General features: G+C 42.7%; 1 protein-coding gene across 1 annotated transcript in view; it reads left to right on the top strand.

The window, feature by feature from the left end:
• The first annotated feature begins 3,654 nt into the window (after nt 1-3,654).
• The window catches only part of LOC146181986 (neprilysin-1-like), a 30,856-nt gene continuing 15,155 nt past the window's right edge, over nt 3,655-19,355 (top strand). The window contains exons 1-8 of the mRNA XM_084575875.1: nt 3,655-3,745; nt 7,540-7,701; nt 8,186-8,266; nt 10,442-10,644; nt 13,145-13,339; nt 16,444-16,530; nt 17,103-17,233; nt 18,774-18,999. Coding sequence (XP_084432001.1) covers nt 3,655-3,745; nt 7,540-7,701; nt 8,186-8,266; nt 10,442-10,644; nt 13,145-13,339; nt 16,444-16,530; nt 17,103-17,233; nt 18,774-18,999 — 1,176 coding nt within the window. The remainder of the gene's footprint in view (nt 3,746-7,539; nt 7,702-8,185; nt 8,267-10,441; nt 10,645-13,144; nt 13,340-16,443; nt 16,531-17,102; nt 17,234-18,773; nt 19,000-19,355) is intronic.

Below are 19,355 nucleotides of genomic sequence, written 5' to 3'. Positions count from 1 at the left end.
CAAATTGGAAGTTCACGGAGGCCGTGAACTTGTCGAGGCTTATCATATAAAAATATCCGGAAACGAGTGTATAAGTACTCCCTGAATTGTGATATACAAAAATGAAAGTGTTTTTTAGATACGTTCTGAGCCATGTTCTGTTTTTATATTTTTCTGAGACGTGTTTATTACGCCATTTTCTTCTTTTCATTGTTTTATAATTTGGGAACTTTCTCTTTGCCCTTATCCTCTTTGGTCTATATATTCACTCGACTGTAAGTTACAAGTTGCGCTAGTTTTCGTCTTCTTTCCTTCCGTGCCGTCTCTTTCGCGCACTGTTATTTTGCTTTTTGTTGTTGTTTTTTAAATCATGAATATGAACAGTTGTCATACAGGTTAAATCATTTATCTATAGTACGCCATTAAACTATCACAGGCCACACGCATGTAAAATCCCACCACATTATTTGTCCTTAAAATGTCCTGGTCGGCGTTGATTCTGTAGTTTCAAAAGTCGTATAATTCCTATTTCACTGGCCACCCCCATGCGCAGAAACTAAACTTAATCAGAGTATATTTTCTAACTATTTTTTTTTTTTCACGATTGGTTATTACGGACGACTCGCTTTATGAACAATTTTGCTCGGGAGCCAAAGTGTTCATATTATCGAGCAATGATGATAAAAATCCCTGTAAGATTTGGCAGGCTGTACTGAGCATTGAAAGCATTAAAAGCTTGGAAATAACATCAAGTTGACCTTAAGAATATGACGTGTTAGCGTTATTAAGGGGTCCCTGTGTTTCTTACTGGGGGTCCTCTGGCACACCCTATTGCACATATCAGCACGTCTCGAGCCACCACACGCGGCTTTAAAACCAAGTCAACCTACACAACCTATGAAGGACTCGCATGATAGACCGGGATTGTGAATTCTTTGTTTCTGTAAAATTACGTTTCACTTAAAGCGATTATTTCTCCTCAAGGGGCACACAACCCAATGGATTTAAAGACAGAGTGCCACTTGTCCCAGTGGCATGGCATGCTCTGTCTGGTCTCTCTCCTTGTGATTTGTTGGTGCCTTGAAGTGTATGGTATTGAGACAAATTCAGTACCTCCTGCTGAAGGTTTCCTCTATAGCGCGAACATTGCTTCACTTTATTAAGTACTATGTTTAAAAAGCCTTCGTGGCGTAGGGGTATCCTTTCTGGCTTGGGATTCAAGTGTTAAAGGTCAGACCCACATCACTACGCGTAACATCATGACCACTCTCGAAAATCCTGATTGCAATCAGAATTTTTTAGCCCCGCCAATGCCTGATTTTCCTCCAAACTGAATAATTATCATTGACGCGCTTAGAATTAACATGCCAACGGGTTCTGAAATGAGAAGCGTGCTCATTGCCTGCTTAATATGGCGGGGAAAACAGTTAGGATTGCTCTTTACAGGGATACATGTAAAGAAAAGCTTCCGAGTCAGCATTATCATTTCACATTTCACCTATCGTGTCGTCCCTTCGTTAAAACAGGCCAAGAACATCTGCAAAAGTTCGAAATGCAATCTGAGACGCTACGCATTGCCAAACGATGCGAAATGTGCGCATGGGAGTCACCGTCAGCCAGTGGTACTAGGTCCAAGTACAGCCCATGGAAACACAAGTAAACAAAACTTCCTGAGTTAAATTCTCTTTCTTATTTCACCTTATACCGTGGCAACAATGAACTCGGCGTCACTCCGTGATACCGCTGCAACAATAGACATTGTCCATCCCGGCTACAAGGGCCACGTGCAAGATGATAAAGAAGGCTGCACAAAAGAAGTCCCTATGCCTACCCATCTCAAAGGTAAAGATCGAAGGAGCGTTCGGGGCATTCGAGACTGAGGAGACAGTATTTTGTAAACTACTAGAGCAGTAGCATTACCTTTCCCCCGATAAATTCTACCTCACATTGAGAAAGAGGGGTATTATATTGGGGAGTTCGTGTTTCCAAGGCACGTCAGCTCGCCGCCTTGTAGAGTAATCAAGGCGAGGAAACATAATCCTCCTGGTATACCCACGATCCCGGTCTTGATGGTACTCGTTATTAACCTGACAAAGCAACGGCTGCGACTTTAGAAGACAGCGACGTTGAAACTTCTAATTATAGTGATCAACGGAAAAGTCCAAATGTTACGCCAAGCAACATATTCCAGTTGTACAATAGAAGTGGTCGTTCATTTACAGTTGTCGAACTTTATGAAGACGAATAACAAAGTGTGCAGCGGCGTTCTGCATCTGATGAGTAGTTTAACGTCGCGATAAATGTGGGTTATGGTGCCGGACACGCTGGACACTATCAGCTGAGTGTTTCCCAGAATCGCGCGACAAGCTTCTCTTGTATGAATCGGGCATGCTGCCGCGTGCTCTACATTTGCTAACTATTATAAACGTTCGAACAAGACAGGCCAGACAGTTTTAAGCAAAGAAACAGTTCTCAAACGACATGGCGAGCGAAGGAAAGCGAACCACACATTTTTATTGCAACCGACAGCCTAGAGATACCCATAGCCGCCTCCGGCGTCCGCAAGCACCCCCTTCGTTTCCGCACGCGACCAAGGATGCAGCCAGAAAGGAAGTAGCTTGATAGGGACGGTGAAATGCTTAACATGCTTCTGAAGCCCCATATAAATGATCTAATACTATTTAACTACCTCGTCTGCCAGCATATCAGAAAGCAGAAATATAACCTCTTGACAAAGCAGTATGTTTGATATCAATTTCTGGATTCAGAAATCACTGCATACAGAATGGGGGAGCAGTAAACTTACAGAGAAGCTCTTACTGCTTCTGGTCAGCTAGTGATAGCTTTTTGTGCATAATCCATGCAAATGGTGCCCTGTTCTACGTGCACGAAGTAGCTAGGTAAATATTCCCTTGTTCGAGAAACGTTGTATTCATTGAACAAGGGGACAAGTTTCAAAGTTATAATAGCGACATGCATGCTCGGAAAGAAGTATTCTTCTTGGAACTTCGGTTACGTTTTTGCCAACAATCATATGCCCTGCCAGAACAGCCAAGGCGAGAGCCTAACTTGCCAAATTGTCAGAGTATTCCCACAAATTCAGCAACAGAAAAGCGTTGTGAAAGAAATTCATTTGAAACGTGGAAGTATGCGAAAATGGAACAGTATATATAAAGCTAAAAGGCAATGTCCACAAAATTCTGCAAAAGAAACACGTTGTGAAAAAAAATTCCGTTGAAATGTGGAAGTATGCAAAAATGGAACAGTATATATAACACTAAAAGACAATGGTCTCAAAGCTAAGTGGCTCCAGTTTCTCTCTATTTAGTGCGCCATCGTCCAAATGCTACGTCCACTTATTGAGCCCATCGCAATTTCTGCAGACAACCTCTTAGTACATATGTCTCTGCACCACTGCGCAAAATATTAAAAAAAAAACTATTCCTACATGTAGCAAAGGCTAGCATCAGGCGTGCGCTACAGTGTACTGCGCCACTGCCAGTGCGTCACGGGAGTGCGTGCTCACTGTGAACCAAATGTCGTAGTAGACGTCGCATCAGTGTAACACCTGTATGACGTTTACGTCCACGACTGCCCATTTGTGTTACTGCACTCGCTTTCCAGCTTCAAGTTGTGCTTTTGTTTTATTTCAAGCGCATAATTTGGATGCACGACATGCCTGCAGCACATATGATCGCAGCAGTGTGCCTTTTAGCATGGAGAGCCTGGGCAGCTTCAGAGTCAGTGGAAGTAGAATATCCAGAAGGTAAGCTGCTTATCCACTTCACTGTACCTGCAAGAAAAGCAATGTAAATAATTTTTCTCACTGCCTTAATTTAATGTCACAGATTACCAACACATTCAGGGGCTCCACATTTTTATTTATTCATTGAACACCTCAAATGTTCCGAATAGGGGTATTGCAGGAGGAAGGCAAAACGAGATACTAGTAGTACAATGAACGACACTTGGGTTAAGGAATAATATTTTCGATGATCTTAAAATAAACGGTGTTGATGGGCAGTGCGGCTTCGGCAGTTAGGCTATTCCATTCGATTCCTGTTCGAGCAACGAAAGAATGCAGGTGCACTGTAGCACGCGTGGGAAGTGGTTTGGTTGATGGAGTTTAATGTCCAAAAGCGTCTCAGGCTATGAGAGATGCCGTAGTAGAGGGTCTTAAAGGTGATGGGTTACAGGGATCTATCAATCATATCTCGAGGGGAATCAAGGGGTTTTGGCCCGAAAGCACAATTCTCCCCCATCCATTTAATTCAAGGGAATGTCTAACGGGGAAATTATGGCAACCATATTTTTATCTGATCATGAAAATGATCTAGAGCCACCAGCCAACTGTATTATTATTAATTCCAGTGGTCCGGGCCGCTTCATTGAAGAACAATATCTCGAGAAGCGTTTATAATAACGTTGTTTTACCTTTCAGTCTCAGATAACGCATTTTCCCCCGTGACCAATTTGTTTCTTATTCCTCTGCCCAGGAACCTATACGGTCTGCCGAACCGAAATGTGCAAGCAGCGAGGTAGAGTATTACTGCAATTATTCTTTCACTTGAGTCCCTCATGAGTTCTGCAGTGTGCCTAAGGGTGTCCCTGAAATGAAATAGACGCTTGCACGATATTTACCGATAACTAGGCCGAAGAATGGTTCATATTTACCTTCTGAAATAAGGATTCAATTTACAGAAATTGCAGTACCTTCAGGCAATGAGTGCTATGTGCAAAGCTGGTGCTGCTTTCAGGCATTCGATCACATTCGAAAGTTCGAACGAATGAAGCCTTTAGGTAAATGAGGCCAAATTTTTGTTTGCTCTATTATTCGTAACAGTGAAGTGTTCGGCGAATAATACTAGACCCCGGTAGTGCAGTGTACTAGACCTCAGAGAAGTACGGAGAACCCCGGCGATAGCGTCTTCTGATTTCTGATTTCCACGGCTTTCGCTTGCACGAATATATGTAAGAATTAAGCCATATCAGCCCTGTCTGACCGTGCTTAATCGAACTTCTGCTCTCTGAACTAGGTTATCGATATATGAGTCTAATCTGGTTTAGCAGACAGCATAGCCAAGGATAACAAAGCTTTCACTTTCATAATCGGGCTTAGCCGAGCTAAGGGACTAATATGGCATCGTCTCGTTCAGGGCTTCGAAATTTTCATTGGGACTCAACTCCAATAATTAGAAATTAAACTAGACAGCTTCAGTTAATTACCTGTATAAAGAGATAGAAAGAAAGCACTTTATTTACACCCGTCAGAGAGTATGGATGATCGGGTAAGACGCAGCTCCCCCTTTCACCGTCTATCTCCCCCATCCGGAATCAGATGGCTTCCGATGGCGGCCTGGGCTTGACGGATGGCTTGCTTTTGTATTTGTTCTTCCTGGCTGTGAAAGGAGGCTTGCCATGACTCTTTATTTCAATGCATCCGGCAAGCCCAGAGCATGTGATTTAGGGTAGCTATTCCTTCACAGTTCTTACATTTGGAAGAGTGCACCTCAGGATGTCATTTGTGTAGGATATACGGGTTTGGGAATGTGCCCGTCTGCAGTTTTCGCTAGATTACTTCTTCCTTCTTTGTGAGAGATTTATGGAGAGGGGAGGGGGTTCTCCTGGCCATTCTGTAGTGTTGTAGAATTTCTCTGTATGTGGTTAAGTCTCGTTTTTGGGACAGGGAGTAGTCTGCCCGCGCAGGGGCCCGGTGGGTGAGTCCTCGGGCGACCTCGTTGGCGGGGGGCCATATTATTTTAAATAGGTCTTTGGGTACGTTCTCCTTGCCTGCTTGCAGAATTTTGGCGGCCTCTTTCTTACCGCTGTCATAGGCTTTGATTGCTGTTTTAGAATCTGTGATGATTCTGCTTGATGGATCTGTGATTGCAGGGCAATCGCCGCCATCTCTGCCTCTTCTGGTGAAGAGTGTCTTACGCTACAGCTCGAGATTAGCTCGCCTATATTTGTCGCTGACTATTACTGCAGCGTAGTGCCGTTCTTTGTACTCTGCCGCATCGGTGTACATTACCCCCTGTTTTTGGAGGAGGGAGCTTTGATGTCTTGGACTAGGCTTCTTCTGCGTTCCTCGTTGTGTATGGGGTGCGTGTTTCTAAGGATGGGGGATATTCTTAACTTGGTGACAATTTCTTTGGGGATGGCGGTTATCCCCTCTCCCGATTCTAGGTTTTGGTAGCCCAGCTTCCTAAGGATGGATCTGCCCGTTTTCTGCCAGTTAGTCTGATATAATTGTGCTGTAGTTTCACCTCGCACATTTCCTCCAGGGTTTTTGACACTGCTAGGTTGAGGATCGTCTAGGTCGATGTGCACGCAGGCAAACCTACGGCTGCTTTGACAGCTTTTCTGATGAGGATGTCTACGTTGTCTCTCTCTGCTTTAGTTGTCTTTAAGTACGGGATAGCGTAGGTGATTCGGTTAATAATGAAAGAGTGGACAAGCCTAAGTAGGTTCGCCTCCTTCATCCCCGCGTTTTTGTTTGCTATACTTTTGAGAAGCATGCAATTTTGTTTGGTCGTGGCTTCTAGTCTGTTTATTGTTTCTTTGTTTCTTCCATTTTGTTGTATCCCCATACCCAATATCCTGATCTTGTCCACCCTTGGGAGCTGGATATTGACCTGCTGCTTGCTCATGATTAGCATCTCCGATTTTTCCGGCGAGCATTTTAGCCCTATGGGTCTAAGATAGCTTTGCGTTTCCCAGATTGCCCTTTGTACGGTGTCTTCTATCTGGCCATTACTCTCCTCTCTGTCGACCCAAAGGGTGAAGTCGTCAGCGTAGAGATTGTGGCAGAGGCCCTCTATCTTTCTGAGTCGTTCTGGCAGTCCGATCATTGCAATGTTAAAAAGGGTAGAGGACCTAGCTTAATGTTATCTCTTGTTGTGCCCCCTATTTCTATATTCGCGGTTCGGTCCGTGAGGAAGCTTTTGATATTTGTACAGCTTACTTTAACATTTAAAGGACTGAGTGGCAACAGGATCGCTTGGTGTTTGACGCTGTCAAACGCTTTGCTGACGTCCAGTCCCACTATGACTCTCGAGTCTCTAGTCTTCCTTTCCAGTACTTGTTATTTGATTTGTAATACCAAAACTAATGAGTTTGAAACAGAAAAACATTTGCAGTAAGAAACCCTCAGGCCCAGTGAGTGCAATTTGTTACAAAGCATTTCTCTCTACAGTATGCTTGGATTCAAACAACTATCTACAAACTGTATAGAGAGAAACGCTTTGTAACAAATTGCGCTCACCGGGCCTCAGGATTTCTTGCTGCAAACAATTTTTTTCTATTTCAAACCCGTTATTTTTGGTATTTTAGCATGTTCGCCGAAGCAACCTGCAGAGAGGGCGACAAAAAAAAAAAGATTTATGATTTGATCGCGTAATGAGTTACTAAGGGGACAACAATGACTTACTGGTTTGGTGATTGATTGAGGGATAGATTATTTATTTTGATTCAACTGAGTGGTTGAATGGTAGCTTGACTGATTTATTAATTGATTGATTGATCGATCGATTGGCCTGCCGACCAAATGACCCCATTCAGCAAAGCTTATCAACGAGTCCCTCGACCCGTGCTTTGACCCGTGCGACGATTTTTACTCGTACGCATGTGGCGGGTGGATAAAGAAACACCCGATACCAGGGAGCAAGTCTTCGCTGGGTAGTTTCCGCATCCTCAACGATGACCTGCAGGAGACGCTTAGAGGTAAGCCATGCACAATTTAGCCTTCTGTCTGTCTTCTTTTCTTTTTTTTATTTCACGATTCCGCTATGTCTTTCAAGGATGAGTGTTCTTTGCACACGCAATATCTTTTTAGAGAGGTGTTATTTCCCCATTATCGCCCATAAATGAGCCCGGCGACGCAAATTACACATTCCGTTTTTTTGTTCTCTGTCGCCAAAGCAGGCCTATGAGATCGCAGAAATTGTAACACTTACTATTTTACCCGTCTATTTTAAAAACGCTCATGTAGGACCGATGGTGTCGAAATCTAGGGGCGATTTACTGCAGTTTGTCCGTGCGCGCAGCCAACCTGGGTGCACTATCCTCTTACCCGTTTGGCGCACAACTGCCATACAGCACCATCCTGTTGCAGCTGTTCATGCTTAACATGTGTTATTACTTAAAGCTTCTCGAGTCTGGGAACGGGGCTTTTGAACATCATCACCCCTGTTTCTCCTCCGTTTAGGCATACTGGAAAACATGACGCTGGTTTACGAATGCCAAAACATGACAGACAAGGCTGCTGTTGCATACAAAGCCTGCATGGGTACGAGAGCTTTCAGTCCTTTCAAGCAAAAGTTAGTAGCACATTTTTGTTTTGTTTTTTTTGCCCAAAGCTAGCTGATGCTCCTAGATGAAAATTAACTTTACACCACAAAAGTGGTGTGATAAGGAAGTTGTGTGCACGGTCCGGGGATCCCTTCGGCAAACACTACTGCTGTTCTATTGAAATCCTATTTAAAAAATAAATTAAATATACATTAAATGCATTAACTTAATTGTTAACAGGATCACCATAGTACAGACAGCACAAATTAAGGAGGTTTACATAAAGAAATATATCGTAGGGTTCGCCTACTACTCTACGTAGGGTGCTGTCAAGCTTCGAAATCATCGTTAGGCTAGGAAATAATCCTCATACTGAGCCTGGAAAATATGCTTATTGACTAAAATTATTTGGTGAGATTTAACGAAAAATAGAGTGAAAAGCCTCATACGAAGGCAAATAATAAGACTTAGGTTTCATTCAACTGCCAAATGCTGTTTTTTTTTTTTTTTTTTTTTTTTTTAGCGTTGCTTCAAATCACATGAGCCACAATATGTAGCGCTGTTCATATTTCTGATTAGATGATCCTCCAAAATCTGTATTCACCTACCGATTCAACACCGCTGTTTGAGCTAAACAGGCAATGGAATGTTTATTCAACCCGATAGCAGGTATGCATGTAAGAGCACCCGTGGCATCTAAAAGAGAAACCTCATCGAAGAGCGAAGTGGATCCAGTAGCATAGGTGCCATTTTTCCCTACGATCACTTATATGAACTTCCCCATATCAGATCCCGAGAGCCCTAATTAAACCCCCTACATGTGTGATTTCCAGTCAGCGACCTAGTTTGGCGCTTCCGAGCGCTGAAGAGGTTTTCACGCTATGCATATTTTAATGCGAAGACATTTATTGCCTTATAAGCAAATCTCGCGCACGCGAGAACTCCAACCACCAAAGGCTTCTGTTACCGAGGCGAGCGAGCAAAGCAAAATAAAACATTAGTTGCGGTGTAACTCTAGTTAACCCTAGTTTAATCGCGATAGCAACGGCGGAAGCTTCATTTGCCTGCTACATTATTCCCCTATCACGCCCTATCAGTGTAAGGTGCTACATTATTGGGGACAATTAAGCTCATAATTTAAGGGTATGACGCGAGAGTGTAAGCTACCAGCCCACATATAATTGAGAAGGGTTCAATGCTGCTAAACCGAATATATAGCGAAAGCATTAGCTGCCGGTGACCGTGCGCTCTTCTTCTTTTCATTCTTCTTCTTCTTGTTCTTCTTCTTGTTCTTCTTCTTCTTCCTCTTCTTCTTCTTCTTTTTGTTCTTCTTCTTCTTCTTCTTCTTCTTCTTCTTCTTCTTCTTCTTCTTCTTCTTCTTCTTCTTCTTCTTCTTCTTCTTCTTCTTCTTCTTCTTCTTCTTCTTCTTCTTCTTCTTCTTCTTCTTCTTCTTCTTCTTCTTCGTCTTCTTCGCCTTTTTCTTCTTCTTCTTTTACTTTTCCTTTTCCTTATTCTTCTTCTTCTGGCGGAGCTCGATTGAAACGGTTGCTAGGCAACGGCATATACCGTGGCTACGGCCGGTGCTACGCGGCGAGGCGAAAACCTGTAATAGTATTGCTAATGCAATAAAATAAAGTGTTGACAAAAATATAAACAAAACTTAAAAAAAAATTGTTGATAAAAACAAGTAAACTTGTGGACGTCGGAAAACCAATAAAACGCAAAACGAGCTCACAGCAGAACCAGCCATGGTCTCCCATTGTTTTCGCATTTCCGCGCCTAAGGAGACTTCAGTGTTCCCCTGTGAATTATTTAGAGTATAAGGCCTACCACTCGGGGCGCGCCCGCATTTCGGCTCGTTGAACTAAATGACCTTGACCTAATTAAGCGTACGTGTTCATCGGAATGGGAGACACATATGCTCCTCCCTCCTTTCCCGCAAAATTGACCTATATAAGAATAATTTAAAAATTGCGTAATGAAAGGCGGCGTTATAGGCGCTATCGCGTCTATGCTTAAGGCGCAGCTCCAAGGTCCAAATAATTCAAATCGCCAAACCATGCACAATGATGTAAAAGCATGCCTAAAATATCTTTCTCTCGTATAACTACTTCCAAGTCATGCTGATACCTCCATCGTTTTATGTATATTTACTAATCCCTTTTTTCCCCAGATGTTCCAACTTCAGAAGGTCGGCCTGATGTGATGAGGGCAATATTGAACATATCTGGGCTCGCTCACTGGCCGATAACAAAAAACTGCATTGGAGAGGTGTTCGAAAATAGCACTCAGGTGTTGAACAAGACTGGATTCTTCCCCATCCTTTCCGTCAGCGTAGGGAGAGACATCAAGATGCTGAATTCAAACATCATCGGGGTAAGCAGCCTGCTGCTCTAATTGAAGCAACCAATGCAACAGCTCTTTTCTTTTCCGCGCTAGAGTGAGCTCGCAAAAAACGCTTCGCTTGCTCATTGGTGCCTGCATACCGAATTCTTTCAATCTCCTTTTTTTCTCCAGAAATGGAAGCTTGTTATTTTGTGCCTGGCACTGACGTGTACTGCTCATGCTCTTAATTACCGGTTCAACTCGCACCGTTAAAGTAGGAATTAAAGTAGGAGACCACTTTTCAGAAAATATATTTTTAATATAAAACACTAAGCAGAATTTAGTAGTCTATATTAAAGATCGCCTTTTGTATTCTAATAAAAAATTCAAATACAGGAAAATATTTCTTTTATTCTTATTGTCAAAAAATGTACCAAATAAGTACCCCACGCCAACAATCATAACTCTTATATACCTAGCTCCAGCAAATTTTCCTTTTGAAATTATATGCATAAAGGTGGAAGTTGTGCAATTAACCAAAATAATTACGATACCGCCAACTGTCGTTTTTTAATAACATAATTACCAAAAACAATGTTTTTTCAATAAGGAATGTTCTTTAAAACAAATGCAACAATGATAAAAGTTATCGTACAATTTTATTTTCAGTAGTTCCTTGCAAAGCTCAATATATGAAGAATAAGTGGGCAAAGTTTGTCAAATTATCTATTCGGGAAAAAATACGACGATTGTTCGCGTGAGCCTAAATGGCAGAAAACTGAGTTTTGTGAGAATGAATAAAGAGCTCATAGCTCGATATGTGATCTAGCATTCTCCAAAAGTGTTGACGTCGGCTACATTTATAGCCAAGCTCCTCCTTAGTATTTTCTTTACTTGGTTTTGCCTGTTCATTTCCTCATTTATTTTCCTTGCGTTTTTTTTTTTTTGCGACTTTGATAGAGTGACGGGAGGATTTCTTGATGCGCTGTTCGTCGCCTGTCAAGCAGGCTTTCAAACAAGCTTTCAGCTTTGCCATGTAGTTAAACGACGTAAACAAAAAGATGAAGGCCTAGAAGTACAGGGTCGTCCACTTCTAGCTGTAACACGGTAAGAGCTTTCAAAGCAACATTGCGTCCTACGTAGGCGCACATCACAGCAAAACGATACACGTACAGAGGGAACCGTAGGTGGGGCTTCGCATGACCTCACTCTTAGCGCTGGGTAGGGTGCAATGGCACTTTGAAAGAGATGATCTTGTTATAGCTAGAAGTGTACGATCCTGTACATGAGGTTCCGAACAGGTAGTCTGCAGCTTCAATTCGCGCGGTAACGCTCCAGCTTGGACCATATATACGCCATGCATCCTTCTTGCGAACGCTGTTGAGGTGATCTTGTTATAGCTAGAAGTGTACGACCCTGTACATGAGTTTCCGAACGGGTAGTCTGCAGCTTCAATTCGCGCAGTAACGCTCCAGCTTGCACCATCTACGCCATGCATCCTTCTTGCGAACGCTGTTGTTCTTAAATGCGAACAAAAATAGACATTTACGCATCGAAACAAGTGTGATTAAAAACTTGAAAATTAAGAAGCAAAAAAGCAAGTTCACTGAAACAGGGAAATATTTTGTTGATACGGGGAAACCGAAATAATAGTTTGGGTTTATTAAAATGCTCAGAGGTTTGGAAACTCAACTTTCTTCGGAATGACTTTATTCAGATGAATAATTTTTTGCTAATGATTTAAAGGTGACTGTGAAGTTCATCAACTTGCTACCTGCGTGGTAAAAATGTCATGCGTCCCTCTTGGAAGTGTTTCTGTAGTGGAATACGAAAAAAATAGACATGCATGCTTAGAAACAATTATTATGATTATAACTTGAAACATTAAGAAGACAAAAAATGCAGGACCGTGAAAACATCGAAAAATATTTGCTGCGTAACGCGAGCCCCGATATACAATGGGCGCCATAAACCGCGCTGAAGAAGTCGCCGCAAGCCACCAGCTAACGGCCACTTGGCTCTTCCCTAAGACCCACTAAGACTACTCCCCACAATAAAGTTTTCTCTCTCTCTCTCGGTTTGTTGAAACTGGAACTGTTAGTTTTCGTATTGCAAAATGCGCAGCGAGTTATAAATTTGGTTATATCTCACAAACGCTTTGGTTAATCATTCAGAAATGGTTGTGTCATTTAGGAAAATAAAATTTGTAAAAGTGATCTTTTTTAACTTCAAGTTATCAGTGCAGCCTCCTCCCTTAATCCTGTGCCCAGTGCTATAATCTAGCAAAATCTACAGGGTTAATATTTAGCTATACTCGACCAGTATGCTTCAGCCGACAGCACTGTTTCACTCCTGGCACAAGTTCAAGCCTTTCTCCGCCTACTACATCCCCATAATCTCCAATAAATTATATCGATTTGCAAGCGTGCGCTAACGGCAAACATCACGGCATTTTTGTCAGTAATTGAGTGGCAATTCGAGAAGAAGTGATGAACACAATTTCCGAGTATTCGGTTTTTTGACGCAATTTGGATTTTTTTTTTTTCTTCAGATCGATCAGTTAGACTTCTTCACTGTGGGCAGAAACCAGCTGATACATCCAGAAAAACAAGAAAACAAAAAAATAATTGGTGCCTACAAGCAGCTCGTCAAAACGGCACTCAGCTTCATGAGGCCCAACATCAGTGAAACGGAGCTGACAGAACTTTCCGACAGGATCGTAGACTTCGAAGGGCAGTTGGCCAATGTGAGTACCTGGCGGCTTTCTTTTGTTTCTCATTATACTCACTAAGCCGAATGTATGTTGATAAAGGTGATGATAAGAATAATGTCACAATTCAACAAACTACCTACTCCGTTGATGTTCATCTCGTTGTCTTTTTTTTTATTACGACTACAAGTTCTCATTTGCCAGTGCTTACCCACTTTCCTTTCTTTTATCTATAAATGTTGACCTGTTATATTCATTTCCGTTCCTTCGTTGCGTTCGATCGAAATACAAACAGTTTGATTAACCACCATGTTTCAATTCGAGAGGTCAGTACTGTCAAGATGCAATAGGTGTGCACCTTCCTTTTGAATAATACTGGTGCAACCTGCTAAACAGCAGCTTACCGCGGTATTCCCCAAAAGGAAAATACACACCTCTAAGAATGCCTACAAAGTACTCTACATCAGAATGTCTACAGAAGGCACCCAGTCTTGCTCTTACGCTCCTGTGTGCGCGTGTGTGTGTGCGTGTGTGTGTGTGTGTGTGTGTGTGTGTGTGTGTGTGTGTGTGTGTGTGTGTGTGTGTGTGTGTGTGTGTGTGTGTGTGTGTGTGTGTGTGTGTGTGTGTGTGTGTGTGTGTGTGTGTGTGTGTGTGTGTGTGTGTGTGTGTGTGTGTGTGTGTGTGTGTGTGTGTGTGTGTGTGTGTGTGTGTGTGTGTGTGTGTGTGTGTGTGTGTGTGTGTGTGTGTGTGTGTGTGTGTGTGTGTGTGTGTGTGTGTGTGTGTGTGTGTGTGTGTGTGTGTGTGTGTGTGTGTGTGTGTGTGTGTGTGTGTGTGTGTGTGTGTGGTTCCTGCACTTAGCATTCCTTTTTTATTGCTCCGTGTGCAATAGAACGTGAATTACTAGCAGCGCTCTTGCCGTGTTTATTTCAAGCTGTCCTGTTCTGTGCGTGATTTTTAGAATTACGCTAAACTAAGGTGTCACCATAAAATTAGCGTCCTACCTCTTTACCCTTTAAAATCATGGAGTGTATCACAAGCTCTGAAATCATCAATTATCCTGATACTAAAAAGCTCCGTCACCCTGCGCGACATGGATTTCGTAAAAACTAATCCTGCGCCACACAACTGGCAGTCCCCTTTCATGACCCGCATGCCATCCTTCACTCTGAATTTTCAGACTGGCGCCATATTCCTAGATTTTGATAAAGCTTTCGACAAAATTTTCCATTGATGCTACTACTAAAACTTTCTGAACTGAACTTGCTCCCTAACATCTTCAAATGAATTCAAGAATTTTTTGCGTATCGCTTTTTGTCAGTACTATTAACAAGGCACCTCCCGGGGCTCTGTTTTAGGTGCTGCGTTGTTCTTAATATGCATAAATGGCTGACCTGAGCTGCTCTCATGTAATATCCGTATATTTCCTGACGACTTCTCAGCAAAATTACCTTCATGATGGTCTTAACCAAATTAAAAAGATGGGCTGATTGGCTAATGATACTTAACACGAATAAATTCAAACTCATTTCGTTTCAGCACAGACGTGAGCCGTTTTCTTTCCCTTAAACGCTGGCTAATATTCCAACAGAGCTCATCCTATTGTATAAATACCTGGGTATAACTGCCGCATTTGAAGGTATATAAGACGCGTTTCTTTTTTTTTTTCTTTTTTTCGTAGTGCGTCCTACACAATAGTGAGTCTTATTTGCAATTTTTTTTTTTTTTAATTTTGCACAACGTTCTTATTTGAACTTTATCGTGAAACGGCGGCGGCAACAACATCCGCGATTACGAAATATATGATCGTCTCACAGGCCCCAAGCATTAGAAGTTTTGTCACATGAAATGACAAAAGACGGCGACATCCGAGCTCCTCGCCCGTCCACAATGCCAAGACAAGCCAGGACAAGCTGACTCGCTTTTCCAATAACCATCTACGTTTTTACCACCTGCAACTTTTCTTTGGAGCTGTGTGTGTTCCATTTTTGCGCGTGCTGCGTCGACGCTTGAGCACGGCAGCCATCAAGTATGTGAGCGCGAAGAGGATGCCTCAACGGCGCAGCCGCCAGAAATCGGCTAACATTTTGATAGAGCGTCGCAAGGTGTAACAATGAAACAACCGAAGGCTTTGAGCAAAAATATATTGTTGCTACTCCGCCTCTGCGAATGTTCTTCTCGATCTCAATGTTGACTTTTCTCTCTCTCTCTCTCTCTCTCTCTCTCTCTCTCTCTCTCTCTCTCTCTCTCTCTCTCTCTCTCTCTCTCTCTCTCTCTCTCTCTCTCTCTCTCTCTTTCTCTCTCTCTCTCTCTCTCTCTCTCATTTTGCTCATCAATTTCTTCTCCAAGAAGAACCCTAAAATTTCTCAGGAGTCATTTACATAAACATATAAACAGGTAGGATTGCTCGCCTACGTCGAATAATGGCTGCGTTTGGGCGAGTTGGTTAGCCATTTTTATCCTGAAAAGCGATAAAAAACACGCGGAAAACCGCAGAAAAAGACGGACACACGAACGCTCGTGTGTCCGTCTTTTGCTGCTGTTGTCCGCGTGTTTTTTATGAGCTTTCCAGGATCAACATCGCCTACGTTAGATCGATTACGCCAAAATAGGAGCATCTCCAATTTACAGCCCCTATATCAAGATATTTCATTGATGCACTTGAAGTCATCCAAATTGGACCGGTCGTTTCATTCGCTCCCAGTGTTCACGCAAAGTCCTTGTGTCATTTTTAAGATCGCAGTCGGACTTACAAATTTTTTCAGGTCATCACCACATCTCCACCTTCTATATTTATATGAATTTTATTGCAGCTCACCCCGTCAAAAAACATGCGTACCTGCGCCATGCATGTCCCATCGCACCAGCCATACCCTTAAGTTACTCCACTGCGCGTCGGTACCGTAACTTTTTCCGCCGTTCTTCGACGAGACGCATCAGACTGCAACTGCTGATTCCACTCCAGCGCTGTCATCACCTGCCTTCAACTTCAACTTCAACATCACAATTTGTGTCGCTGTGACAATCTTTTAAAGAACTGTGAAATAATTTGATGATTACCAACTCGAACCCTTATGTAATTTACCGAAAGTGACACCTTTAAGGTTAACAAATCAAATGATATAGTATTTCATTAATTACAGCTCACGGCACCTCCCGAAGAGCGAAGAGACCTCATGCAAATTTACAACAGAACCACCATTGGGGAGCTGCAGACGAATTTCACAAACGTAAGCAATCTATTTCGTGGCTGTAACAGGAGAGTTCGCTACTGCACTGTAAGTGTAGATCCACCATCATCTTTACCCGCAGTTGACTGACGATGCATGAAACTTTGCACCGCAAAAGAACGGGCGAAGCTGATATAAGGAGCGACAGCTGACTTTCTTGGAAGCCGAAGTTCAGTTTTGTTTCAAGCGCGGCCTATCGGGACGAAACATATTTCAGACTATAAGCTTCAGACGCAGTATTTGTGCTCGAGCTCAGCAGCAAAATAACGCGGGGTAGAAATCCACCAGAACTGTGCCTATGAGAAAGCAGCTTTGAAACTATATTTCTTTGTTCCGCGGCAAGGCTCATTTGCCCCTCGAGACAAGCTTGCTCATGCCCGTAATTAATACGACCATCCAAAATCTGAGTTACCTGCAGTTTGTGCGTATGAAATGCTAACAATGCAGCAACCTTCCTCCTCTATTCGCATGTCACAAGAGCACGTGCAGCATGCAAATTCACAGCCCTCTGACTTATCAGTTCTTGTTGTGGCTAAAATTCTACAAAATTCATGGACTTTTATTTCCGATAGGTACGGATCCTCGACTTACTTTCGAAACAGTTCTCCAGGGTGAACATTACGTTATGTGTCAACGAGACTGTAGAATTGTACGCATTGAAGTACTACAGTGGACTGGATTCTTTTTTGAAATGCGCTGACCCGTAAGTAAAGAAACTATACTCCTAATGAAATCATTCAGATGACATTTAGGCTTTAAACCGGCAAAACGGCAATGGCACATCTTCCAGTGAAATCAAATGTAATCCCTTCACTCATGATATATATCTTCGTTAAAGATGTTAAAAGCTACACATTCATAATTTGGACATTGCTATGATAACAGGAATTCCTAGTCGGAATATGCTATTATGGACTTTTCTTGAGGAGGAAAATAAGGATTACGAAGCACCGGGCATATATGCAGCCAAAACTGGACGATCGGAAACTTTCGACGAATGTGGCAGTGATTGTTGCCTACTTTGCAGCTTTGCAAAGAAGGCATGCCAATGCCCGTTGGTGGGAATAAAGAATGCGCGGTGCACATCTATTTAATTCTTAATTCCTGTAAGCCGTTGGCCGGACTTGCAAGTTAGGGTGCTATCGTAAATACATAGCCTCAAACGCTTTGCACTAAGATGATCGAGCTAGAATAATTTGTTTTTCCTATCGTAGCTACACCATACGAAAATTCCTGCTTACCCCACAAACTATCGACGGAGGCAGAGACCCTTTGAAGAGACATGAAAATTTACGATAATGAAAAAAAAAAAAAAAAAAAAACGTTAGAATGGACCAAACGTGATGTGAAGTATTAAAGGCGCAATCATCGCAGCGTGCTGCAGACAATGAAACGCAAAACTGGACTGCATTTGAAGGTTATCAGGAATATGGCTGGAATGTTTAGGGGAATCCCCCAAGGCGGAGTAGACATTTAATAAGGGTGTAATTACTCACTGACATTCACCCAAGCAATTAATTACTCCTTGAGGGATTCCCCTAAATATTCGAACAACACCATTCCGACTTGGAGTTATTGATCAGTTCGCTCTCACCCTACTACAGCTAAGTCGGTAGGGTGACTGCACCGGACAAGGGTTGCCCGGAACCAGGAGGAAATGTTTTTCTCAACTACGAAGTTTTTGAGAAATCCGTATAGCTTTCCTTTGAAGCCGCATGGCTGCGCTTGGGGGGATGTCAATGAGTAATTACTCTCTTATCATCATCAGGAATATATATGTGGCCACCTAGATCATTTCCCCTAAACCGTGCGGCTACCACAAAGGCTCGCTTTGTGGACACAAAGTTTAAAGTCGCTAGGCATGGTGCCTCAACCATGACTCCTGTTAAATGAGGATAGCAGTAATATTAATTCATTCAATTAATACATTCGTTTCTAATGTGTTATTCGAGCCCTCTAGACAAGTCTGACGCCGAAAGCATAACATAACAGCAACGCTGTGTTGATTCCCACTTAAGAAGTTCCGCTTGCGATTCCTACCGTGCTCTCGCTATATCCAGATGCGAAGTAGGGCTCATATGGAACAAAACTAACTTACGTCAGCTGAAGCCCCATCAAGCGATTAAAGCTACACAACTGTGCGGATTAGGTACAATTACAATGTTGTGCGCGGCTAAAAATCTTGAGCTACAGCCTCCTCTGTCATTTAGGTGCGGTGCCTTATTATGACTTTATTTTTTCAGATACACACTATACAACTACGCCGGCCTGAAAGTGATGCTAGGATTGGCAGCGCAGGTATCTGACCGATTTCGAAACGCGTCTTTCGAACTCACGAAATCAATATCAGGAGTGGTCGCCGATAGACCTAGATGGGAAAAGTGCGTCGCCATCGTGAACGCAGTGATGCCAGAGATTGTGGGCCTGCTTTACGTCCAGCACAAATTCAGCAAAGAAGCCAAAGCAGAGGTAACCTAAAAGTCTTTCGAACCAACTGATCTTCCGCCTAGGTCGCCGTCATGAAAACTATGGGGGTCAAACTCTCGCACTGATGCTTCGGCGCACTTAGAAGGCTACACTAATAAGCGCAAGTTTAAATCAATCATTCATAGTAAAACTCAGTAATTAAAGTTTAAGCACTCATTATTTGTTAACGCTAAAAGTTAAGGGTGTCTCGAATTCTCTGGGGAGGGCTGAGACAGAGCAGTCTGCTTTTATGTAATCTCGGCACATTCTGGGTGCTCTGAAGCCGGGCACAGAGGGTGAAGGAAAGCGTATGGTAATAGTCGACGGCAATTATCAAAAGAACTTAAAGAGCAGTTATT

This window comes from Amblyomma maculatum, chromosome 8, assembly GCF_055883805.1.
Source record: "Amblyomma maculatum isolate TAMU_Amacu chromosome 8, ASM5588380v1, whole genome shotgun sequence".
NCBI classification, from domain to species: Eukaryota; Metazoa; Arthropoda; class Arachnida; order Ixodida; family Ixodidae; genus Amblyomma; species Amblyomma maculatum.
This window is presented reverse-complemented; position numbering and strand designations above follow the sequence as displayed.